Source organism: Salvelinus fontinalis, chromosome 9 (assembly GCF_029448725.1).
Source record: "Salvelinus fontinalis isolate EN_2023a chromosome 9, ASM2944872v1, whole genome shotgun sequence".
Lineage (NCBI taxonomy): Eukaryota > Metazoa > Chordata > Actinopteri > Salmoniformes > Salmonidae > Salvelinus > Salvelinus fontinalis.
Window position 1 is genome coordinate 18,181,932 of NC_074673.1, and position 22,244 is coordinate 18,204,175.

General features: G+C 44.4%; 1 protein-coding gene across 2 annotated transcripts in view; it reads right to left on the bottom strand.

Annotated features, from left to right (window-relative positions):
* The window catches only part of lrrc56 (leucine rich repeat containing 56), a 56,696-nt gene that overhangs the window by 9,144 nt on the left and 25,308 nt on the right, over positions 1-22,244 (bottom strand). For both annotated transcript variants that reach the window (XM_055933606.1, XM_055933607.1), the window contains exons 5-6: positions 2,283-2,379; positions 1,866-2,063 (exon numbers count right to left, since the gene is read on the bottom strand). In XM_055933606.1, coding sequence (XP_055789581.1) covers positions 1,866-2,063; positions 2,283-2,379 — 295 coding nt within the window. The remainder of the gene's footprint in view (positions 1-1,865; positions 2,064-2,282; positions 2,380-22,244) is intronic.

Here is a 22,244-nt window from a genome sequence, read left to right on the forward strand (position 1 = left end):
ATAAGTATTCAGACCCTTTGCTATGAGACTCGAAATTGAGCTCAGGTGCATCCTGTTTCCATTGATCATCTTTGAGGTGTTTCTACAACTTGATTCGAGTCCACCTGTGGTACATTTTATTGATTGGACATGATTTGGAAAGGCACACACCTGTCTATATAAGGTCTCACAGTTGACAGTGCATGTCAGCGCAAAAACAAACCCATGAGGTCGAAGGAATTGTCCGTAGAGCTCCGAGACAGGATTGTGTCGAGGCACAGATCTGGGGAAGGGTAGCAAAACATGTCTGCAGCATTGAAGGTCCCCAAGAACACAGTGGCCTCCATCATTCTTAAATGGAAGTAGTTTGTAACCATCAAGACTCTTTCTAGAGCTGGCCGCCCAGCCAACTGAGCAATTGGGGAAGAAGGGCCTTGGTCAGGGAGGTAACCAAGAACACAATGGTCACTCTGACAGAGCTTCAGAGTTCCTCTGTGGAGATGGGAGAACCGTCTCTGCAGCACTCCACCAATTAAGCCTTTATGGTAGAGTTGCCAGACGGAAGCCACTCCTCAGTAAAAGGCACATGACAGCTCGCTTGGAGTTTGCCAAAAGGCATCTAAAAGATTCTCAGACCACGAGAAACAAGATTCTCTGTTCTGATAAAACCAAGATTGAACTCTTTGGCCTGAATGCCAAGCATCACGTCTGGAGGAAACCTGGCACCATCCCTACGGTGAAGCATGGTGGTGGCAGCTTCATGCTGCGGGGATGTTTTTCAGTGGCATCGACTAGGAGACTAGTCAGGATCAAGGGAAAGATGAACGGAGCAAAGTACAGAGAGATCCTTGATGAAAACCTGCTCCAGAGCACACGGGACCTCAGACTGGGGCGAAGGTTCACCTTCCAACAGGACAACGACCCTAAGCACACAGCCAAGACAACGCAGGAGTGGCTTCGGGACAAGTCTTTGAATGTTCTTGAGTGGCCCAGCCAGAGCCCGGACTTGAACCCGATCGAACATCTCTGGAGAGACCTGAAAATAGCTGTGCAGTGACACTCTCTATCCAACCTGACAGAGCTTGAGAGGATCTGCAGAGAAGAACGGGAGAACTCTCCAAATACAGGTGTGCCAAGCTTGTAGAGTCATACCCAAGAAGACTCGAGGCTGTAATCGCTGCCAAAGGTGCTTCAACAAAGTACTGAATAAAGAGTCTGAATATTTATGTACATATGATATTTCCATTTTTTTATATACATTCGCAAAAATGTTGAAAAACCTGTTTTTGCTTTGTCATTATGGGGTATTGTGTGTAGATTGATGTGGGGGAACAAACGATTTAGTCAATTTTAGAATAAGGTTGTAATGTAACATGATGTGAAAAAAGTAAAGGGGTCTGAATACTTCCGAATGCACTGTATCTAGCTACCATCCCATAGCCTGCATTGCATATAAAGTGTGGCTAAGCTCATCCGTGGACATATGGAGAAAATTACCATTTGTGCTCACAGATTGGCTAAATGTCAAGTTGTTGGCCACTGACGCGCATTGGTATATTCGTTGCTACCGGGTTGCACGCAGGTACAACTTTTGTTCTAGCAAGAGAAGGAACGGCTTCCCACTGTGATAAGTAGCTATTGGCAGTGAGATTCTTGGTATGTTTCATGCTTTAAAGCAGCCTGGGATCACAGCCAGACTCACTGCATTTTGGCCAATATCATCTGGGCCCATCAGAGAGAGCATGGCTCACAGCCCCCCATACACACACATACACAACTTGAGTATCTATGAGGATTCGGTAATGAATTCAATAATATACACGATTATGGACTTGTGGTGAGGGTTAGGGTAAGAAGATACAGTAGGAGTGTGTGTATATAGGTACCTGTGTGGCGTTGGGGTGGGGGCACATACAGACGGGGTTTCCCTCCAGGGTAAGTGTGCGGAGCTGGGAGCAGAGGCCCAGGTACTGCACCTGCACCAGGTCATTCACATCATTCCCTTCCAGGTCCAACAGCTGTAGATTCTCCAGCATGCTCACCTGACTCAGGTCCGACACACTGTTGTAGGCCACATACAGCTCCTAGCGTAGGGAGAGGACATACCAACACAGGCTCAGGTTTAGTGTCGCTCAACTGTTATTTGCACATAGTCAAATGCATAAAACTTAAACTTTTGTTGAATTGTGAGATTTTCACAGGTGAGCAAAGTGGGTAGAAGCCAGGTGGATTAGGCAGGTGGAACAAGTCTATCCTCTAGTTCATGATGGTCCACTACAAAAGTTTTCTAGTACCAACTCTACCTTGAGAGAGGAGAAGGAGGGAATCCCATCCAGGTCTGCCAGGTTGCAGCGAGACATCCACAGCACCTGCAGATGGGACAGCGTGGTTCCCAGGTCCCTGGGAGACATAGACAGTCATGATCCCGAGGCAAGGGTGGAATTGTATCAACAGAACATCAGGTGCCGTGACATATGGTTTATGAATTTATAAAATGTGAACCGCAAATCCAGGATGGAAATGTCTTGCTGCTTTTTGTTCTATGTTGCTCTGTCTGTATGCTACGTCGTGCTTGTCCTATGTTGCTATGTCTTGTTCTATGTTGCTATTGTCTATATTGTAATTGTTTTTAATAACCTGCCCAGGGCCTGCGGTTGAAAATTAGCCGGCTGGCTAAAACCGGCACTTTTATTGAAACGTTGATTAATGTGCACTGTCCCTGTAAAAATAAACTCAAACTCAACTCAACTCAAAGAAAATAAATTGCCTCGTAACATGAGTCCTAACTTTTGAACGGTTTAGGCTAGAGACGAGCAGTTTTCTGCAACGTAAAGGTACAACGTGGCGTTTTTTTTAATGGTACACTACATGGCCAAAAGTATTTGGACACCTGCTCGTCGAACATCTCATTCCAGAATCATGGGCAGTAATATGGAGTTGGTCTTGTTGGAAAGGGGGCACGTTGAAAGCCACTGAGCTCTTCAGTACAGGCCATTCTACTGCCAATGTTTGTCTATGGAGATTGCATGGCTGTGTGCTCGATTTTATAAACCTGTCAGCAACTGGTGTGGCTGAAATAGCCGAATCCACATACTACTGGCCATGTAGTGTATCAAGAGGCTGTGGTACAGCGAATCCTAATCAGACTTGCCCGAGCTCAGGGTTGGGTAGGTTACTTTCTAAATGTAATCCATTACAGTTACCTGTCCAAAATTGTAATCAGTAATGTAACTTTTGGATTACCCAAACTCAGTAATGTAATCTGATTATGTTCAGTTACTTTTAGATTACTTTCCCCTTAAGAGGCATTAGAAGAAGACAAAAATGTATGTTACCAATTGAGCAGGATATCTATTGCAGGATAAATCAATGTTAAAGTTTACATAGCTGGCCATATATGGACGTTACATTTTACTTTATGGGTTGGTTATGTAGGCTTCTTCTAAGTCATCGCTTTGTACTACATATAATAATACGATTAAATTATATAAACTATATATATTAATGTAAAGATAAGTCACAAAATGGATGTAGCAACTACAGATTACCCCTTTAAGTCTATCAAAAGTTTACGAGTTTAAGCATGTGTCCATTAGGCCTATGGAACAAAAATGTATCAGCATTAATTAGATTGAGCAATAAAAGCCTTACTTTTATTCCATAGTCTGGGATCTGCACTATGTAGCTTTTGCATTTTTCACTGGCTGTCCACTGGTGTCAAAAACAATGATTGATTGGCAGCTTAAACTTCTTGAATTCAACCATTATTGGGTTCAAATACACATTTAGATTTGTGAACAGCCATCCACAACAACCACAATCCTTATGGCGCAAATAGCTAAATGAGAGAGCAGCAGTGTGATTCACATCAATGCGCTATGGTGATATCAATAATAAGTTATATCCGTATCGCCGTAGACTACACCACTGCTGTCATCCTTACCTCCAAGCTTTTATTCAAATTGGATAATCTTTGGATGCCGACAGTAGTCGCACCATTGGAAGACATACAAAACACATTCTTGCTCTTTTCCCACGATCCATCAAACACATTTGGTGTGTCATTATAGTGGTCTCTGACTTGTGGTCAGACTCGCTAAGGCAGAACAAGTTTAAACATGCGCCTTTTTACAATGCTGATTTTAATGTCATTGAGAAAACAGAGAAGTGTCAAAGATTTTTTTCCCGCAAACATATTTTTCTGAATTTAAAAGTAATCCTCAAAGTAATCATCTAGGTTTTCAAACCAGGGACCCTCTACACACATCAACAACTGACACCCACGAAGCGTCGTTACCCATCGCTCCACAAAAGCCGCGGCCCTTGCAGAGCAAGGGGCAACACTACTTCTAGGTTTCAGAGCAAGTGACATAACTGATTGAAACGCTAGTAGCGCGTACCCGCTAACTAGCCAGCCATTTCACATCCGTTACACGTGCACACAATTTTTCTTTATGCAAGTCCAAGTTTGGTAGCCAAAGTATTTTTTTTGTCATTTAACGAGAGAACTCCTTGTCAAAAATGCCAAAATTAATGACCGATTTATTGATTTATTTTAGATTACTTCAGACTATTTTAAGGAAGTGTTTCGGGCTATGTTGTTGCTACAGTGGCTAAAGAAGGACAAATAACTATTTTTTTTCAAGTAAATGTGTTTAGGGAGTATACGAGCACAGACGGTTGTTTCGCCTAGCCAAGTTCTGCTAGGCGCAAACCAAACCTATGTATGAAGACGCCTTAACCCTAACCTTAACCTAATTCTCCTAACCTGCTGCATTAATTATCCTAATCTGCCGCGTTAGTTCTCCTAACTTGCCGTGTTAGCTCTCCTAAACCTGCTAGGTAAAGTCACTTCTGTCTGTAGCTGTACTCCATCTAGCCACAACCGTAGAAGTTGTCAGTTCAGAGAAACCATTTATCACAACACCGGGACCAATCACAATAATGTGATCGGTAAATAAGTTGCCAAAATGTGACCAATCACACCATGTTTTGTTTTGTATTCCCATTGTGATTGTTCCGAGCCTGAACCCATAGGAGGCCATTTTCAAATAATATAAAAGCCTCCTTCATCTTTCCATCTGTAACCCGATGTTAACAATAACGAAGCAATTTAACCAGATTCCACTTTCCTCCAAGTTTTGTTGAATTCCTCTTCAATCTCACAGGTGAGGTGAAATGATACAATGTATCGACTTTGCTCATGATGTGCATCACTGAATTAATGGTAGAATACAAATGTAACAACAGCCTGCGCACCTGACAAGAAACAACAACTTTGCTAACTCCCAACGACATACATAGTATTTTGCCATTCTATGTAATATCTGGGTGAATATTTTTCTAGGCACACTGGTGCTACCAAATCAATACTCCTCATGATGAGGAAAAACAATCAAAGTTCTGAAAGAATCCTACTGCCCCTTCTCCCAATGCATGTCCACACTTGTATTTTGTATTTATTATGGATCCCCATTAGCTGCTGTCAAAGCTACTCTTCCTGGGGTCCAACAAAATTAAGGCAGTTTATTCAATTTAAAACATTACAATACATTCACAGATTTAACAACACACTGTGTGCCCTCAGGCCCCTACTCCACCACTACCACATATCTACATTACTAAATCCATGTGTATGTGTAGTGAGTAGGTTATCGTATGTGTGTGTGTATGCATGTGTATGTGCCAATGTTTGTGTTGCTTCACAATCCCCACTGTTCCATAAGATGTTTTTTAATATGTTTTTGAAATCAAATTTTACTGCTTGCGTCGGTTACATGATGTGGAATAGAGTTCCATGTAATCATGGCTCTATGGAGCACTGTGTGCCTCCCATAGTCTGTTCTGGACTTGGGGACTGTGAAGAGACCTCTTGTGGCATGTCTTATGGGGTATGCATGGGTGTCAGAGCTGTGTGCCAGTAGTTTAGACAGACAGCTTGGTGCATTCAACATGTCAATACCTCTCATAAATAAAAGTAGTGATGAAGTCAATCTCTCTTCCACTTCAACCAGGAGAGAATGACATGCATAATATTAATATTAGCTCTCTGTGTACATCCTAGGGCCAGCCGTGCCGCCCTGTTCTGAGCCAATTGCAATTTTCCTAAGTCCTTTTTTGTGGCACCTGACCACGCGACTGAACAGTAGTCAAGGTGCGACAAAACTAGGGCCTGTAGGACCTGCCTTGTTGATAGTGTTGTTAAGAAGGCAGAGCATCGCTTTATTATAGACAGACTTCTCCCCATCTTAGCTACTACTGCATCAATATGTTTTGACCATGACAGTTTAGAATCTAGTGTTACTCCAATCAGTTTAGTCATCTCATCTTGCTCAATTTCTACATTATTTATTACAAGATTTAGTTGAGGTTTAGGGTTTAGTGAGTGTTTTGTTCCAAATACAATGCTTTTAGTTTTATAAATATTTAGGGCTAACTTATTCCTTGCTACCCACTCTGAAACTAACTGCAGCTCTTGTTAAGCGTTGCAGTCATTTCAGTTGCTGTAGTAGCTGACGTGTATAGTGTTGAGTCATCCACATACATAGACACACTGGCTTTACTCAAAATCAATGGCATGCCGTTGGTAAAGATTGAAAAAAGCAAGGGGCCTAAACAGCTACCCTTGGGGATTCCTGACTCTAACTGGATTATATTTGATAGGCTTCTATTAAAGAACACCCTCTGTGTTATGTTAGACAAGTCTTTATCCACAATATAGCAGGGGGTGTAAAGCCATAACACATACTTTTTTCCAGCAGCAGACTATGATCGATAATGTCAAAAGCTGCACTGAAGTCTAACAAGACAGCCCCCACAATCATTGTATCATCCATTCCTCTCAGCCAATCATCAGTCATTTGTGTAAGTGCTGTGCTTGTTGAGTGTCCTTCCCTATAAGCGTGCTGAAATTCTGTTGTCAATTTGTTTACTGTAAAATAGCATTGTATCTGGTCAAACACAATTTTTCCCAGAAGTTTACTAAGGGTTGGTAACAGGCTGATTGGTCGGCTATTTGAGCCAGTAAAGGGGGCTTTACTATTCTTGGGTAGCGGAATTACTTTAGCTTCCCTCCAGGCCTGAGGGCACACGCTCTCTAGTGGGCTTAAATTGAAGATGTGGCAAATAGGAGTGGCAATATCGTCTACTATTATCCTCAGTAATTTTCCATCTAGACTGTCAGACCCTGGTGGCTTGTCATTGTTGATAGACAACAACAACAAAAATTCACCTCTTCCACACTGACTTTACAGAATTCAAAAGTATAATTCTTGTCTTTCATAATTTGGTCCGATATACCTGGATGTGTAGTGTCAGCATTTGTTGCTGGCATGTCATCCCTAAGTATGCTTATCTTGCTAATGAAGAAGTCATTAAAGTAGTTGGCAATATCAGTGGGCTTTGTGATGAATGAGCCATCTGATTCAATGAATGAAGGAGCCGAGTTGGCTTTTTTTCCCAAAATTTCATTTAAGGTGCCCCAAAGCTTTTAACTATCATTCTTTATATAATATATCTTTGTTTCATAGTTTATTTTTATTTAGTTTAGTCACATGATTTCTTAATTTGCAGTACATTTGCCAATCAGTTGGGCTGCCAGACTTAATTGCCATTCCTTTTGCCTCATCCCACTCAACCATACAATTTTTCAAACTTGTCTGACCTCTAATACACTATATTAGGCCCAGCCTTTGGAACTTTGGTTTTCCTAGATAGGGCTATTATATTGTGATCACTACATCCTATGTATTTGGATACTGCTTTAAAGCAAATATCTGCAGCGTTAGTAAAAATGTGATCAATACATGTTGATGATTTAATTCCTGTGCTGTTGACCCCTCCATCTGCCACTGTCCCATCTCTCTCTCCCCTGCACTCTCTTCCCGCTCTAACCAGCCTCTGTTATCAGTACCCCTGGACCTCCACTCAGCACACTCCTCACAGTCCCCCCCGACTGGCCTCCAGAACCCAGTCAGCACACGGCACTCTCAATAACCCATCTAGCATTCCAATCCCAACTCTTCCCAGCCACCGCATTCACTCCCAGGGCCATAGATTACATTTCAATTGATCTATGACTTCTGGTCAGTACCCAACTTCAGCATACTCTCAAAGGCTGCCCCACCCTCAGCCTTAGCCTCAGGAGGCACACTCCCCAATTTCTCACCTGACTTCTCACAACACCAGCAGCCCCAGTATCCAGTTGACCCTGACCACCACCCTCCCTCCCCAACACTCTCTCCTCCTCAGCCCCCGCAGCCCAGAGCAGGAAATGCTATCAGGGGCTGTTCACGTCAGGCCGGCCCTTAGCTGCTCATAACAGGGTGGGTCACACAGTTCTCTATCTCCGCTCTGCTCCTCCCCTCTCTTATCCCTTGTTCATGTACAGCTTTCTATCTTCCCTCTGCTCTCTTATACTTCACTCCCTCTACAGGACTCCCAGGGTGTGTTACACAGGTATATTTCTTCCCTCTGCCCCTGTCCTTTCCTCTTGCGTTCTCTGCTTCCTGTTCCCCAGGTGCATCTTACTTCATCTTCATCCTACAACGACAGGCTTTGTCCAGCAGCACCTTTTCAGTCTTGCCTGGTTCCCTGATTTGTGTGCATTGTACCACTATACTTACGAATGAAAAAGGTCTGGCTAAAGCAGAAACTGTTCTGGCAACCAGGCTACTGTCTGTCTGCTGTGCGATATACAGGTGGGGTGCATCCGCTCCACAGACAGAGGACCTCAGTCAGATTTGCTGCTCCCCCTCATCCTACTGTTACAGCTCCCAATGGCCTGCCTAAGTGGAAATAAAAACCCTGCACCTGTACTGCGTGATGTTCCCATCCCATGCCCAACCAACAGGGTCTCAGTCTTCAAAGCACAGCTCTTAACCATATCCCTGTCCTCTATAGCCTCCTACTCTAGGGCGTTTCCTGATGCAGACAACCAGACCAGGGTGAAGTATGACAGGGATCCCCATGGGGCGACACTAGCTCTGGTTCCAATTACGGCTGGGATTGTACCATTTGAGCCACTGGCTTAATCCTATTCTTTAACTTTTATTGTTGGTGACGCCTGCTGCTACAGTCTAGTTCCCCCCTCAACTTCTGGACTTGTCTCTGTGCTACTGTGCTGTTTGTTGCTCCTTGGCTATCTGCCAAACTTTTTGGTTTTTACTTTTAATACATTTACCTACGTTTTTTCCTCACTCTAATTTTTTTATTAAACTTTTTCACCCCAGACGCTTTATCTAGACATGGTTCTACAGGACCTCCACTAGGAGAAAAAGCTAAGTAGTAACATTAACACTATGCCATCTAATTGCAGTCGCTGTACTCATAATATACAGGAGAATTATCGCCTTATGGTGAGGTAGCCGTGTTGCAAGCACAGCTTCATATGCAATCGTTAGGCAAGTGCAATTTAAGTGTAGGAAAGGATGAAACAGCGTCTGTGCCACCAGTAAATTCAGATTGTAGTAAAAATCCCCGAACACAGTCCCCGCAGCCGGAACCTATTCTCTAGGCTTCTGGAAAGAAATGCTCTCGGCATGCTCAACCAGTGTTGCTCATTCAGCCGACAAACTTTCAACCGGTTCTCCCCATTAAGCAGCGAGTCGGAGTCGGAGGCCAAGCCTTCTCAGGTCTCTCCTCCACCTGTTACGGTGTCTGAGCCGTCCCACCATTAGCTCTGAAATATTGAGAACCTCAGTCTTTGGCGGCTCCATTACCCACAATATTAGACTTTAAAATAATTATCCAGCGATCATACACAGGTGGCAGTGCTACCAACAAAAAATACTATTCTGAAGATGGTGCTGGCTAAGGCTATTGTAGAGAGTATAGGGATATTGTTATCCACGTCAGCACCAACGATGTTAGGATGAAACAGTCAGAGGTCACCAAGCGCAACATAGCTAGAAAGATGTGTCGGCATCAAGTACTTGTCTCTGGCCCCCTCCCAGTTAGGGGGAGTGATGAGCTCTACAGCAGTCTCACAACTCAATTGCTGGTTGAAAACTGTTTTCTGCCCCTCCCAAAAGATAGAATTTGTAGATAATTGGCCCTCGTTCTGGGACTCACCCACAAACAGGACCAAGCCTCACCTACTGAGGCGTGACGGACTCCATCCTAGCTGGAGAAGTGCTCTCATCTTATCTATCAACATAGATAGGGCTCCACAATGAGATAGGGTGCAGGCCGCAATCTGTTAGCCAGCCTGCCAGCTTAGTGGAGTCTGCCACTAGCACAGTCAGTGTAGTCAGCTCAGCTATCCCCAATGAGATCGTGTCTGTGCCTCAATTTAGGTTGGGCAAAACTAAACATGGCGGTGTTCGCCGAAGAAATCTCACTGGAATAAAGACCTCCTCCATTCCTGTCATTATTGAAAGAGATTGTGATATTTCACATCTCAAAATTGGGTTACATAATGTTAGATCTCTCACATCCAAGGCAGTCATAGTCAATGAACTAATCACTGATCATTATCTTGATGTGATTGGCCTGACTGAAACATGGCTCAAGCCTGATGAATTTACTGTATTAAATGAGGCCTCTCCTCCTGGTTACACTAGTGACCATATCCCCCACGCATCCCGCAAAGGCGGAGGTGTTGCTAACATTTACAACAGCAAAATTCAAATTACAAAAAATAAACAAATAAATGACTGCGTTTTTGTATTTTGAGCTTCTAGTCATGAAATCTATGTAGCCTACTCAATCACTGTTTATAGCTACTGTTTACAGGCCTCCTGGGCCGTATACAGCGTTCCTCTCTGACTTCCCTGAATTCCTATCGGACCTTGTAGTCATGGCAGAAAATATTCAAATTTTTGGTGACTTTAATATTGACATGGAAAAGTCCACAGACCCACTGGGTTTTGTCCAACATGTCTCTGGACCTACTCATTGCCACAGTCATACCATGGATCTAGTTTTGTCCGGTGGAATAAATATTGTGGATCTAAATGTTTTTCCTCATAATCCTGGATTATCAGACCACCATCTTATTACGTTTGCAATCACAACAAATAATCTGCTCAGATCCCAACCAAGGATCATCAAAAGCCGTGCTATAAATTCTCAGACAACCCAAAGATTCCTAGATGCCCTTCCAAACTACCTCCACCTATCCAAGGACATCGGAGTACAAAAATCTGATGATCCAAATGTAACCTTGTGTAATACCCTAGATGCAGTCGCACCCATAAAAACCAAAAACATTTGTCACAAGAAATTTGTTCCCTGGTATAAGGATAATACCCTAGCCCCGACTAGCTTGGAAAGACAGTACCGTGCAATATTGAAGAGCCCTCACCGCTGTTCGATCATCCTATTTTTCCAGCCTAATTGAGGAGAATAAGAAAAATCCTACATTTATTTTTGATACTGTTGGAAAGCTAACTAAAAAACAGCATTCAACAAGAGAGGATGGCTTTCACTTCAGCAGTGATGAATTCATTCATTCAACTTCTTCAATGAAAAGATCATGATAATTAGAAAGCAAATTACAGACTGTCCTGAGTCTGCACAGAACTGCCAGGAACTAGGATCAACGGAGACACAAGTTTTTTTTAATCCTGTATCTCGACACATTCATGAAAATAGTCATGGCCTCTAAACCATCAAGCTGCAAACTGGACCCTATTCCAACTAAACTACTGAAAGAGCTACTTCCTGTGCTTTGCCCTCCTATGTTGAACTTAATAAATGGCTCCCTATCCACCGGATGTGTACCAAATTCACTAAAAGTGGCAGTAATAAAGCCTTTCTTAAAAATGCCAAACTTTGACCCCTGAAAATGTAAAACATTTCGGCCTATATCGAATCTCCCATTCCTCTCACACATTTTAGAAAAAGCTGTTGCACAGCAACTCACTGCCTTCCTGAAGACAAATAATGTATATGAAATGCTTCAGTCTGGTTTTAGACCTCATCATAGCACTGAGACTGCACCAAAGGTGGTAAATGACCTTGTAATGGTGTCAGACCAAGGCTCTGCATCTGTCCTCATGCTCCTAGATCTTAGTGCTGCTTTTGACACCATCGATCACCACATTCTTTTGGAGAGATTATAAACCCTAAATTGGTCTACACAGACAAGTTCTTGCCTGGTTTAGATCTTATCTGTCGGAAAGATATCAGTTTGTCTCTGTGGATGGTTTGTCCTCTGACAAATCAATTGTACGTTTTGGCGTTCCTCAAGGTTCCAGTTTAGGACCACTATTGTTTAAACTATATATTCTACCTCTTGGTGATGTCATTCGGAAACATATAGTTAACTTTCACCGCTATGCGGATGACACACAGCTGTACATTTCGATGAAACATGGTGAAGCCCCAAAATTGCCTACCCTTGAAGCGTGTGTTTCAGACATAAGGAAGTGGATGGCGGCAAATGTTTTACTTTTAAACTCGGACAAAACAGAGATGCTACTTCTAGGTCCCAAGAAACAAAGAGATCTGCTGTTGGGATCTGACAATGAATCTTGATGGTTGTACAGTCTTCTCAAATAAAACTATGAAGGATTTCGGTGTTACTCTGGACCCTGATCTCTCTTTTGACGAACATATCAACAATATTTTAAGAACAGCTTTTTTCCATCTTTGTAACATTGCAAAAACCTGTAACTTTTTGTCAAAAAATGATGCAGAAAAACTGATCCGTGCATTTGACACTTCTAGATTAGACTACTGCAATGCTCTCCTCTCCGACTACCCGGATAAAGCACAAAATAAACTTCAGTTAGTGCTGAACACGGCTGCTAGAATCTTGACTAAAACCCCAAAATGTGATCATATTACTCCAGTGCTAGCCTCTCTATGCTGCTTCCTGTTAAGGCTAAGGCTGATTTCAAGGTTTTACTGCTAACCTACAAAGCATTACATGGGCTTGCTCCTACCTCGCTCTCTGATTTGGTCCTCCCGTACATACTAGGGATAAACAATATCAGTAATCAGTGAACATATCGGAATCGGCCGATATTAGCTAAAAATGCCAACATTGGTATCGGTATCGTAAGATGGTGCCCCCAGCCGATTGTGTTTTTTGGTTTGTTTATTTGCAACTTATTTCTTTGCTTATTTTGTACATAATGTTGCCTCTACCGTCTCTTATGACCGAAAATAACTTCTAGACATCAGGACTGCGATTAATCACCACGGACTAGCAGAATAATTTTTTTCCTTTCATGACTCTGACGAGCCAGACGCAAAGGATATAATGTAACAGGCCCAATCCCCGTGATCTGCGTGAAGAGGAGGCGGAGAATGAGGGGCCGAAGGTCAGGCTGCCTTTGGAGAATTTGTAGGCGATTGAATAAATCCCCATTTCCCTCCATTCTGCAAGTATATGTGCAATCTTAGGAGAATAAAATCGCTGAGTTACGCGGAAGATTAAATTACCAATGGGACATTAAAAACTAACATCTTATGCTTCACGGAGTCGTGGCTGAACGATGACAATATCAACATACAGCTGGCTGGTTATACGATGTACCGGCAGGATATAGCACTGGGGTCTCGTAAAACAAGGGGCGGCGGTATATGTATTTTTGTAAACAGCTTGTGCACGATATCTAAGGAAGTCTCGAGCTATTGCTCGCGTGAGGCAGAGTATCTCATGAAAAGCTGTAGACCACACTACCTACCGAGAGAGTTTTCATCTGTATTCTTTGTAGCTGTTTACATACCACCACAGTCAGAGGCTGTCACTAAGACAGCATTGAATGAGCTGTATTCCGCCATAGGCAAACAAGAAACCGCTCACCCAGAGGCGGCGCTCCCTAGTAGCCAGGGACTTTAATGCAGGGAAACTGAAATCCGTTTAACCAAATTTCTTTCAGCATGTTAAAAGTGCAACTAGGGGAAAAAGAACTCTGGACCACCTATATTCCATACACAGAGACACATACAAAGCTCTCCCACGCCCTCCTTTTGGCAAATCTGACCATAATTCTATCCTCCTGATTCCTGTGTACAAGCCAAAATGAAAGCAGGAAGCTTAGCAGATGCTAAGCTACATGACTGTTTTGCTACCACAGACTGGAATATGTTCCGGGATTCCTCCGGTGTCATTGAGGAGTACACCACATCAGTCATTGGCTTCATCAATAAGTGCATTGTCGTCCCCACAGTGACTGTATGTATATACCCCAACCAGAAACCATGGATTACAGGCAGCATCCGCACTGAGCTAAAGACTAGGGCTGCCGCTTTCAAGGAGCGGGACTCTAACCCGGAAGCTTATAAGAAATCCCGCTGTGCCCTCCGACGAACCATCAAACAGGCAAAGCTTCAATACAGGACTAAGATCGAGTGGTACTACACTGGCTCTGACGCTCTTCTGATGTGGCAGGGCTTGCAAACCATTACAGACTACAAAGGGAAGCACAGCCGAAAGCTGCCCAGGGACACGAGCCTACCAGATGAGCTAAACTACTTCTATGCATCGCTTCGAGGCAAATAACACTGAAAGGCATGAGGGCACCAGCTGTTCCGGAAGACTGTGCGATCATGCTCTCCGCAGCCGATGTGAGTAAGACCTTTAAACAGGTTAACATTGACAAGGCTGCAGGGCCAGGTGGATTACTAGGATGTGGATTACTAGGATGTGTACTGTGAGCATGCGCTGACCAACTGGCAAGTGTCTTCACTGACATTTTCAACCTCTCCCTGGCAGAGTCTGTAATACCAACATGTTTTAAGCAGACCACCATAGTCCCTGTGCCCAAGAACACTAAGGTAACCTGCCTAAATGACTACTGACCTGTAGCACTCACGTTTATAGCCATGAAGTGCTTTGAAAGGCTGGCAATGGCTCACATCAACACCATCATCCCAGAAATCTTAGACCCACTCCAATTTGCATACCGCCCCAACAGATCCACAGATGATGCAATCTCTATTGCACTCCACACTGCCCTTTCACACCTGCAAAAAAGGAACTCCTATGTGAGAATGCTATTCATTGACAACAGCTCAGCATTCAACACCATAGTGCCCTCAAAGCTCATCAATCCATCTGCAACTGGATCCTGGACTTCCTGACAGGCCACCCCAAGGTGGTAAGGGTAGGTAACAACACATCCGCCACGCTGATCCTCATCACAGGTGCTCAGTCCCCTCCTGTACTCCCTGTTCACTCATGACTGCACAGCCAGGCACGACTCCAACACCATCATTACATTTGCCGATGATACAACAGTGGTAGGCCTGATCACCGACAACGACGAGACAACCTATAGGAAGGAGGTCAGAGACCTGACCATGTGGTGCCAGGACAACAACCTCTCTCTCAACGAGATCAAGACAAAGGAGATGATTGTGGACTAGAGGAAAAGGAGGACCGAGCACGCCCCCATTCTCATCGACGGGTCGACGGGGCTGCAGTGGAGCTGGTTGAGAGCTTCAAGTTCCTTTGTGTCCACATCACCAACAAACTAACATGATCCAAGCACACCAAGACAGTCGTGAAGAGGGCACGATAAAACCTATTCCCCCTCAGGAGACTGAAAAGATTTGGCATGGGTCCTCAGATCCTCAAAAGGTTCTACAGCTGCACCATCGAGAGCATCCTGACTGGCTGCATCACTGCCTGGTATGGCAACTGCTCGGCCTCCGACCGCAAGGCACAACAGAGGGTAGTGCGAACGGCCCAGTACATCACTGGGGCCAAGCTTCCTGCCTTCCAGGACCTCTATACCATGCGGTGTCAGAGGAAGGCCCTAAAAATGGCCAAAGACTCCAACCACACTAGTCATAGATTGTTCTCTCTGCTACCGCACGACAAGTGGTACCGTAGCGCCAAGTCTTTGTCCAAGAGGCTTCTAAACAGCTTCTATCCCCAAGCCAAAAGACTCCTGAACATCTAGTCAAATGGCTACCCAGACTATTTGCTGTGCCCCCCCCTATTTACACCAAGAGACTTCTTCAGTTTCTACCCCAAGCCATAAGACTCCTGAACATCTAGTCAAATGGCTACCCAGACTATTTGCAGTGCCCCCCCCCCTTCCCACACCACTGCTACTCTCTGTTGTCAACTATGCATAGTCACTTTAATAACTCTAACAGCATGTACATACTACTTCAACTAACTTGTGCCCCCGCACATTGACTCTGTATCGGTACCTACTGTATATAGTCTCGCTATTGTTATTTTAATGGTGCTCTTTAATTACTTGTTACTTTTATCTCTTATCCATATTTTTTTTTAAACTGCATTGTTGGTTAGGGGCTCGTAAGTAAGCATTTCCCTGTAAAGTCTACACCTGTTGTATTCGGCGATTGTGACTAATAAAGTTTGATTTGATGTCTAGTTTAACGCCCCAATGTGCAAAACCGATGTCAAAGCTGACATGCATACTTATATAACTTAGGTACATGACGTAATGACGCCACGTAAAATGTTGCGCTATACGTGCAACACAGCATTCCTACACTAGCCCACAATGTGTGCTGTGTGGATCGAGCAGTCATTTGAAAGAGTAACAAAATTTCAGCGGGACAACTTGAAGACGAAATTCATTAATGCCAAGATAATGGAATTCATGGCCCTTGACAATCAATCGTTCTCTGTCGTGGGTGATGTTGGCTTTCGCCGACTTAGGAGCACCGGTACACACTACCAAGTGCGCTATTTTTCAGATGTTGTCCTACCGGAGTTACACAGTAATAGTGTCACTGCTATTAGCTTCACGACATACATACTATAGAACGCCGTTTGGGTCTTTGTGTGTCAAAAAAGATACAGTAGCACTGTCAAAGCTGTACAAAAAAGTATGCAAACAAGCAAACACAGGCCACAAATGATTTGTTTACAATACCGCGTTGGTAATAAAGCATAATTTGTTCGACCGCAACTTCTGGGGTAGCTAGCTTTAGCTTGGTACCTAGCTAGCACCAATACAACCAGCCTGAAAACTGACCATTAGAACATACAGTCATTTTCACTATTCTTAGCAATGATTTAGGAATCCTTGTGCGTAAGTTTTATCTAGGTTGCCACTTGTTGTTCACCTATTGAAATTGAACTTTAGTTCATGAAAATAAATGGCTAGTCAGCAACTTAACTCTGGTGCCCAAAGTTAACGTTATAAGCAGAGAGCTAGCTTCATCTGGCTAGTGAGGCTCGACCACACCAGGTTGTGTTGTGAAGCTAGCCACAATAAGGATTAGGAACAATAGTGGAATTTGTGGTTTGCCTTCAAAATAAAGTGTGTCATTGACAGCTCTGCACTATGGGACTCCCAATCACGACCGGATGTGCTACAGCCTGGATTCAAACCAGGGACTGTAGTGATGCCTCTTGCACTTACATGCAATGCTTTAGACTGCTGTGTCCATGTGTGTGTGTTAACTATTTAACTGTACTGGAATGCTTTAAAGGCCGCTAAAATTGTAAATATCGGTTATCGGTATCGTGTTTTTTTGTCAAGGAAAATATTGGATATTGGTATCGGGCAAAAATGTCATATCGGTGCATCACCAGTACATACCTACACGTACGCTACGGTCACAAGACGCAGGCCTCCTTATTGTCCCTAGAATTTCTAAGCAAACAGCTAGAGGCAGGATTTTATCCTATAGAGTTCAATTTCTATGGAATGGGCTACCTATTCATGTGAGAGACGCAGACTCGGTCTCAACCTTTAAGTCTTTACTGAAGACTCATCTCTTCAGTAGATCCTATGATTGAGTGTAGTCTGTCACAGGGGTGTGAATGTGAACGGCAAGGTACTGGAGTGACGAACCACTTTTGCTGTCTCTGCCTGGCCGGCTCCCTCTCTCTACTGGGATTCTCTGCCTCTGACCCTATTACGGGGGCTGAGTCACTGGCTTACTGGTGCTCTTCCATGCCGTCCCTAGGAGAGATGCGTCACTTGAGTGGGTTGATTCACATACGTGATCTTCCAGTCTGGTTTTGCGCCCCCTCAGGCTCGTGCGGTGGAGGAGTTCTTTGTGGGCTATACTCAGTCTTGTCTCAGGGTTGTAAGTTGGTCTGTTGATATCCCTCTAGTGGTGTGGGGGCTGTGGTTTGGCAAAGTGGTTGGGGTTTTATCCTGCCTGGTTGGTCCTGTCCTGGGGTACCTGTCCGGAGGTAGTGTCCTGTCTGAATTTAAGTATGCTTCCTCTAATTCCGATTAGAGCAATTAGGAAGCATTTAAGTATGCTTCCTCTTCCTCTGATTTTTCCAAGATGGCGTAGCAGTTTTGTTTTTGTCCCATGTAAATAGTATTTTTCGTTTTTTTTGTAAACATATTTCAATCTCCTTTTTCCATTTTCAAATTAAATATACCTTCCTGCAACCCGCCTCACCCAATGTGGTACGGATCTGCTCTTTTTTAGACCTTATAACTGGAACCTCCATCAGAAGCTAGCCGTCAGAAGCTAGCCAACTAATTAGCTACTAGCTATTTAGTCATTGTTAGCCACTGCTAGCGGTCTTTACCTTTAGCACGGAAACCAGACGCTTTAGCCTGGATAGCCCAGATAAAACCTGCCAGTCTGCACAGCGGGATGTCAAACCTGAGCATATCGGACTGCTTCTTTTTTCCACTACATCACCGGATTCCTTCCGCAAGCTCTGGACCATTACACCGGATTGTCGCAGCTAGCTAGATGCTATCGAGTGGCTATTGTGGCTAACGCCCTTGTCCAGAAGCATGCACCAGTTAGCCTCGAGCTAGCCTCGAGCTAGGCCCATCTCCCGGCTAACAAACAAAGTACACCAACTACAATTTGGCCTGGACCCTTTGTCGACACGGAGCGCCGCCGATCCATCACGACTGGTCTGCTTATCTGCTGATGTAATTCAGCTGATGTGCTCTCAACCGGTCTCTGCGTTGTGGATGTGGTGAAGATCCATCTGCTAGCCCTGGCCCGCTAGCTTCCTGAACACTGTCTCCCGCTTGCCTAGCGTAGTAATCGACTACCGAACATCTCCCTGTTTCATCTATTGCTGCTCATTAGACCCTAAGATCACTCGGCTACACAGCTGATGCCTGCTGGACTGTTCATTAACACGGTACTTAATTTTGTTTATCGGTCGGCCCCAGCCTTGAACTCAGGCCCTGTGTGTAGCTAACAGACCCTCTCTTTGCCTATTTATCGCCTTGTACCTGTTGTAGTTGTCTTAGCTGTTTACCCGTTGTTGTCTCACCCGTTGTTCTCTTAGCTCTCCCATTCAACACCTGTGATTGCTTTATGCCTCTCTCTAATGTCAATATGCCTTGTATACTGTTGTTTAGGGCAGCTCTCATTGTTTTATTTTACTGTGGAGCCCCTAGTCCTGCTCAACATGCCTCAGATAGCCCTCTTGTCCCACCCGCCACACATCCGGAGACTGCACCTAGCTTAACTAGCGCCTCCAGAGATGCAACCTCTCTCATCAATGCCTAGGTTTACGGCCACTGTACTCGCACCCTACCATACCCTTGTCTGTACACTATGCCCTGAATCTATCCTACCACGCCAAGAAACCTGCTCCTTTTATTCTCTGTTCCCAAAGCACTAGACGACAAGTCCTTACAGCCTTTAGCCGTACCCTCATCATACTGCTCCTCTGTTCCTCTGGTGATGTAGAGGTTAACCCACGCCCTGTGTGTCCCCAGGCGCTCTCATTTGCTGACTTCTGCAACCGTAAAAGCCTTGGGTTCATGCGTGTTAACATCAGAAGCCTACTACCTAAGTTTGCTTTATTCACTGCTTTAGCACACTCCGCCAACCCTGATGTTCTAGCCGTGTCTGAATCCTGGCTTAGGAAGGTCACCAAAAATTCAGAAATGTCCATCCCCAATAACAACACTTTGCGTCAAGACAGAACTGCTAAAGGGGGCGGAATTGCAATCTACTGTAGCGATAGCCTGCAGAGTTCTGTCATACTATCCAGGTCTATGCCCAAACAGTTCGAGCTTCTACTTTTAAAGATCCATCTCTCCAGAAAGAAGTCCCTCACTGTTGCCGCTTGTTATAGACCCCCCTCAGCTACCAGCTGTGCCATGGACACCATATGTGAATTGATTGCCCCACATCTATCGTCAGAGATCGTAATGCTAGGTGACCTAAATTGGGATATGCTTAACACCCCGGCCGTCCTACAATCTAAGCTTGATGCCCTCAATCTCACACAAATTATCAAAGAAACTACCAGGTACAATCCCAAATCCATAAACATGGTCAACCTCTTAGATATAATCATGACCAACATGCCCTCTAAATACACCTCTGCTGTTTTCAACAAGGATCTCAGCGATCACCGCCTTGTTGCCTGCATCCGTTATGGGTCCACGGTCAAACGACCACCCCTCATCACTGTCAAACGCTCCCTCAAGTACTTCTGCAAGCAGGCCTTTTGTAATCGACCTGGCCCGGGTATCCTGGAAGGATATTGACCTCATCCTGTCAGTATAGGATGCCTGGTTGTTCTTTAAAAGTGTCTTCCTCACCATCTTAAATAAGCATGCCCCATTCAAAAAATTTAGAACTAAGAACAGATATAGCGCTCGGTTCACTCCAGACTTGACTGCCCTTGACCAGCACAAAAACACCCTGTGGCGTACTGCACTTGCATCGAATAGTCCCCGCGATATGCAACTTTTCAGGGAAGTCAGCAAAGCAAAGGCTAGTTTTTTCAAACAGAAATTTGCATCCTGCAGCACTAATTCCAAAAAGTTCTGGGACACTGTAAAGTCCATGGAGAATAAGACTACCTCCTCCCAGCTGCCTACTGCACTGAGAGTAGGAAACATTGTCACCACTGATAAATCCACGATAATCGAGAATTTCAATAAGCATTTCTCTACGGCTGGCCAGGCTTTCCACCTGGCTACCCCTACCCCGGCCAACAGCTCTGCACCCCCCGCAGTAACTGTCCCAAGCCCCTCCCCGCTTCTCCTTCACCCAAATACAGATAGCTGATGTTCTAAAAGAGCTGCAAAATCTGGATCCCTACAAATCGGCCATGGTCATCCCCCTCTTCAAAGGGTGAGACACTCTACACCCAATCTGTTATAGACCTATATCCATTATAGACCTATATCGATCCATCTGCCCTGCCTTTCTAAAGTCTTCAAAAGCCAAGTGAACAAACAGATCATCAACCTTTTCGAATCCCACCGTATCTTCTCCACTATGCAATCTGTTTTCCGAGCTGGTCACGGGTGCACATCAGCCAGGCTCAAGGTCCTAAACGATATCATAACCGCCATCGATAAAATACAATACTGCGCAGCCGTCTTCATCGACCTGGCCAAGGCTTTCGACTCTGTCAATCACCATAATCTTATCGGCAGACTCAACAGTCTTGGTTTCTCTAATGACTGCCTCACCTGGTTCACCAACTACTTCTCAGATAGAGTTCAGTGTGTCAAATCGTTGTCCGGACCTCTGGCAGTCTCTATGGGGTGCCACAGGGTTCAATTCTCGTGCCAACTCTTTTCTCTGTATATATCAATGATGTCACTCTTGCTGCGGGTGATTCTTTGATCCACCTCTACGCAGATGACACCATTCTGTATACATCTGGCCCTTCTTTGGATACTGTGTTAACAAACCTCCAAACAAGCTTCAATGCCATACAACACTCCTTCTGTGGCCTCCAACTGCTCTTAAATGCTAGTGAAATTTAATGCAGGCTCTTCAACTGATTGCTGCCCGCACCCACCTGCCCGACTAGCATCACTACTCTGGACGGTTCTGACTTAGAATATGTGGACAACTACAAATACCTAAGTGTCTGGCTAGACTGTAAACTCTCCTTCCAGACTCACATTAAGCATCTCCAATCCAAAGTTAAATCTAGAATCGGCTTCCTATTTCGCAACAAAGCCTCCTTCACTCATGCTGCCAAACTTACCCTCGTAAAACTGACTATCCTACCGATCCATGACTTCGGCGATGTCATTTACAAATTAGCCTCCAACACTCTACTCAGCAAATTGGATGCAGTCTATCACAGTGCTATCCGTTTTGTCACCAAAGCCCCATATACTATCCACCATTGCGACCTGTATGCTCTCCTTGGCTGAACCTCGCTACATATTCATCGCCAAACCCACTGGCTCCAGGTCATCTATAAGTCTTTGCTAGGTATAGCTCCGCCTTATCTCAGCTCACTGGTCACCATAGCAATACCCACCTGTAGCACACGCGCTAGCAGGTATATTTCACTGGTCATCCCCAAAGCTAACACCTGCTTTGGCCGCCTTTCCTTCCAGTTCTCTGCTGCCAATGACTGGAACGAATTGCAAAAGTCACTGAAGTTGGAGACTTATATCTCT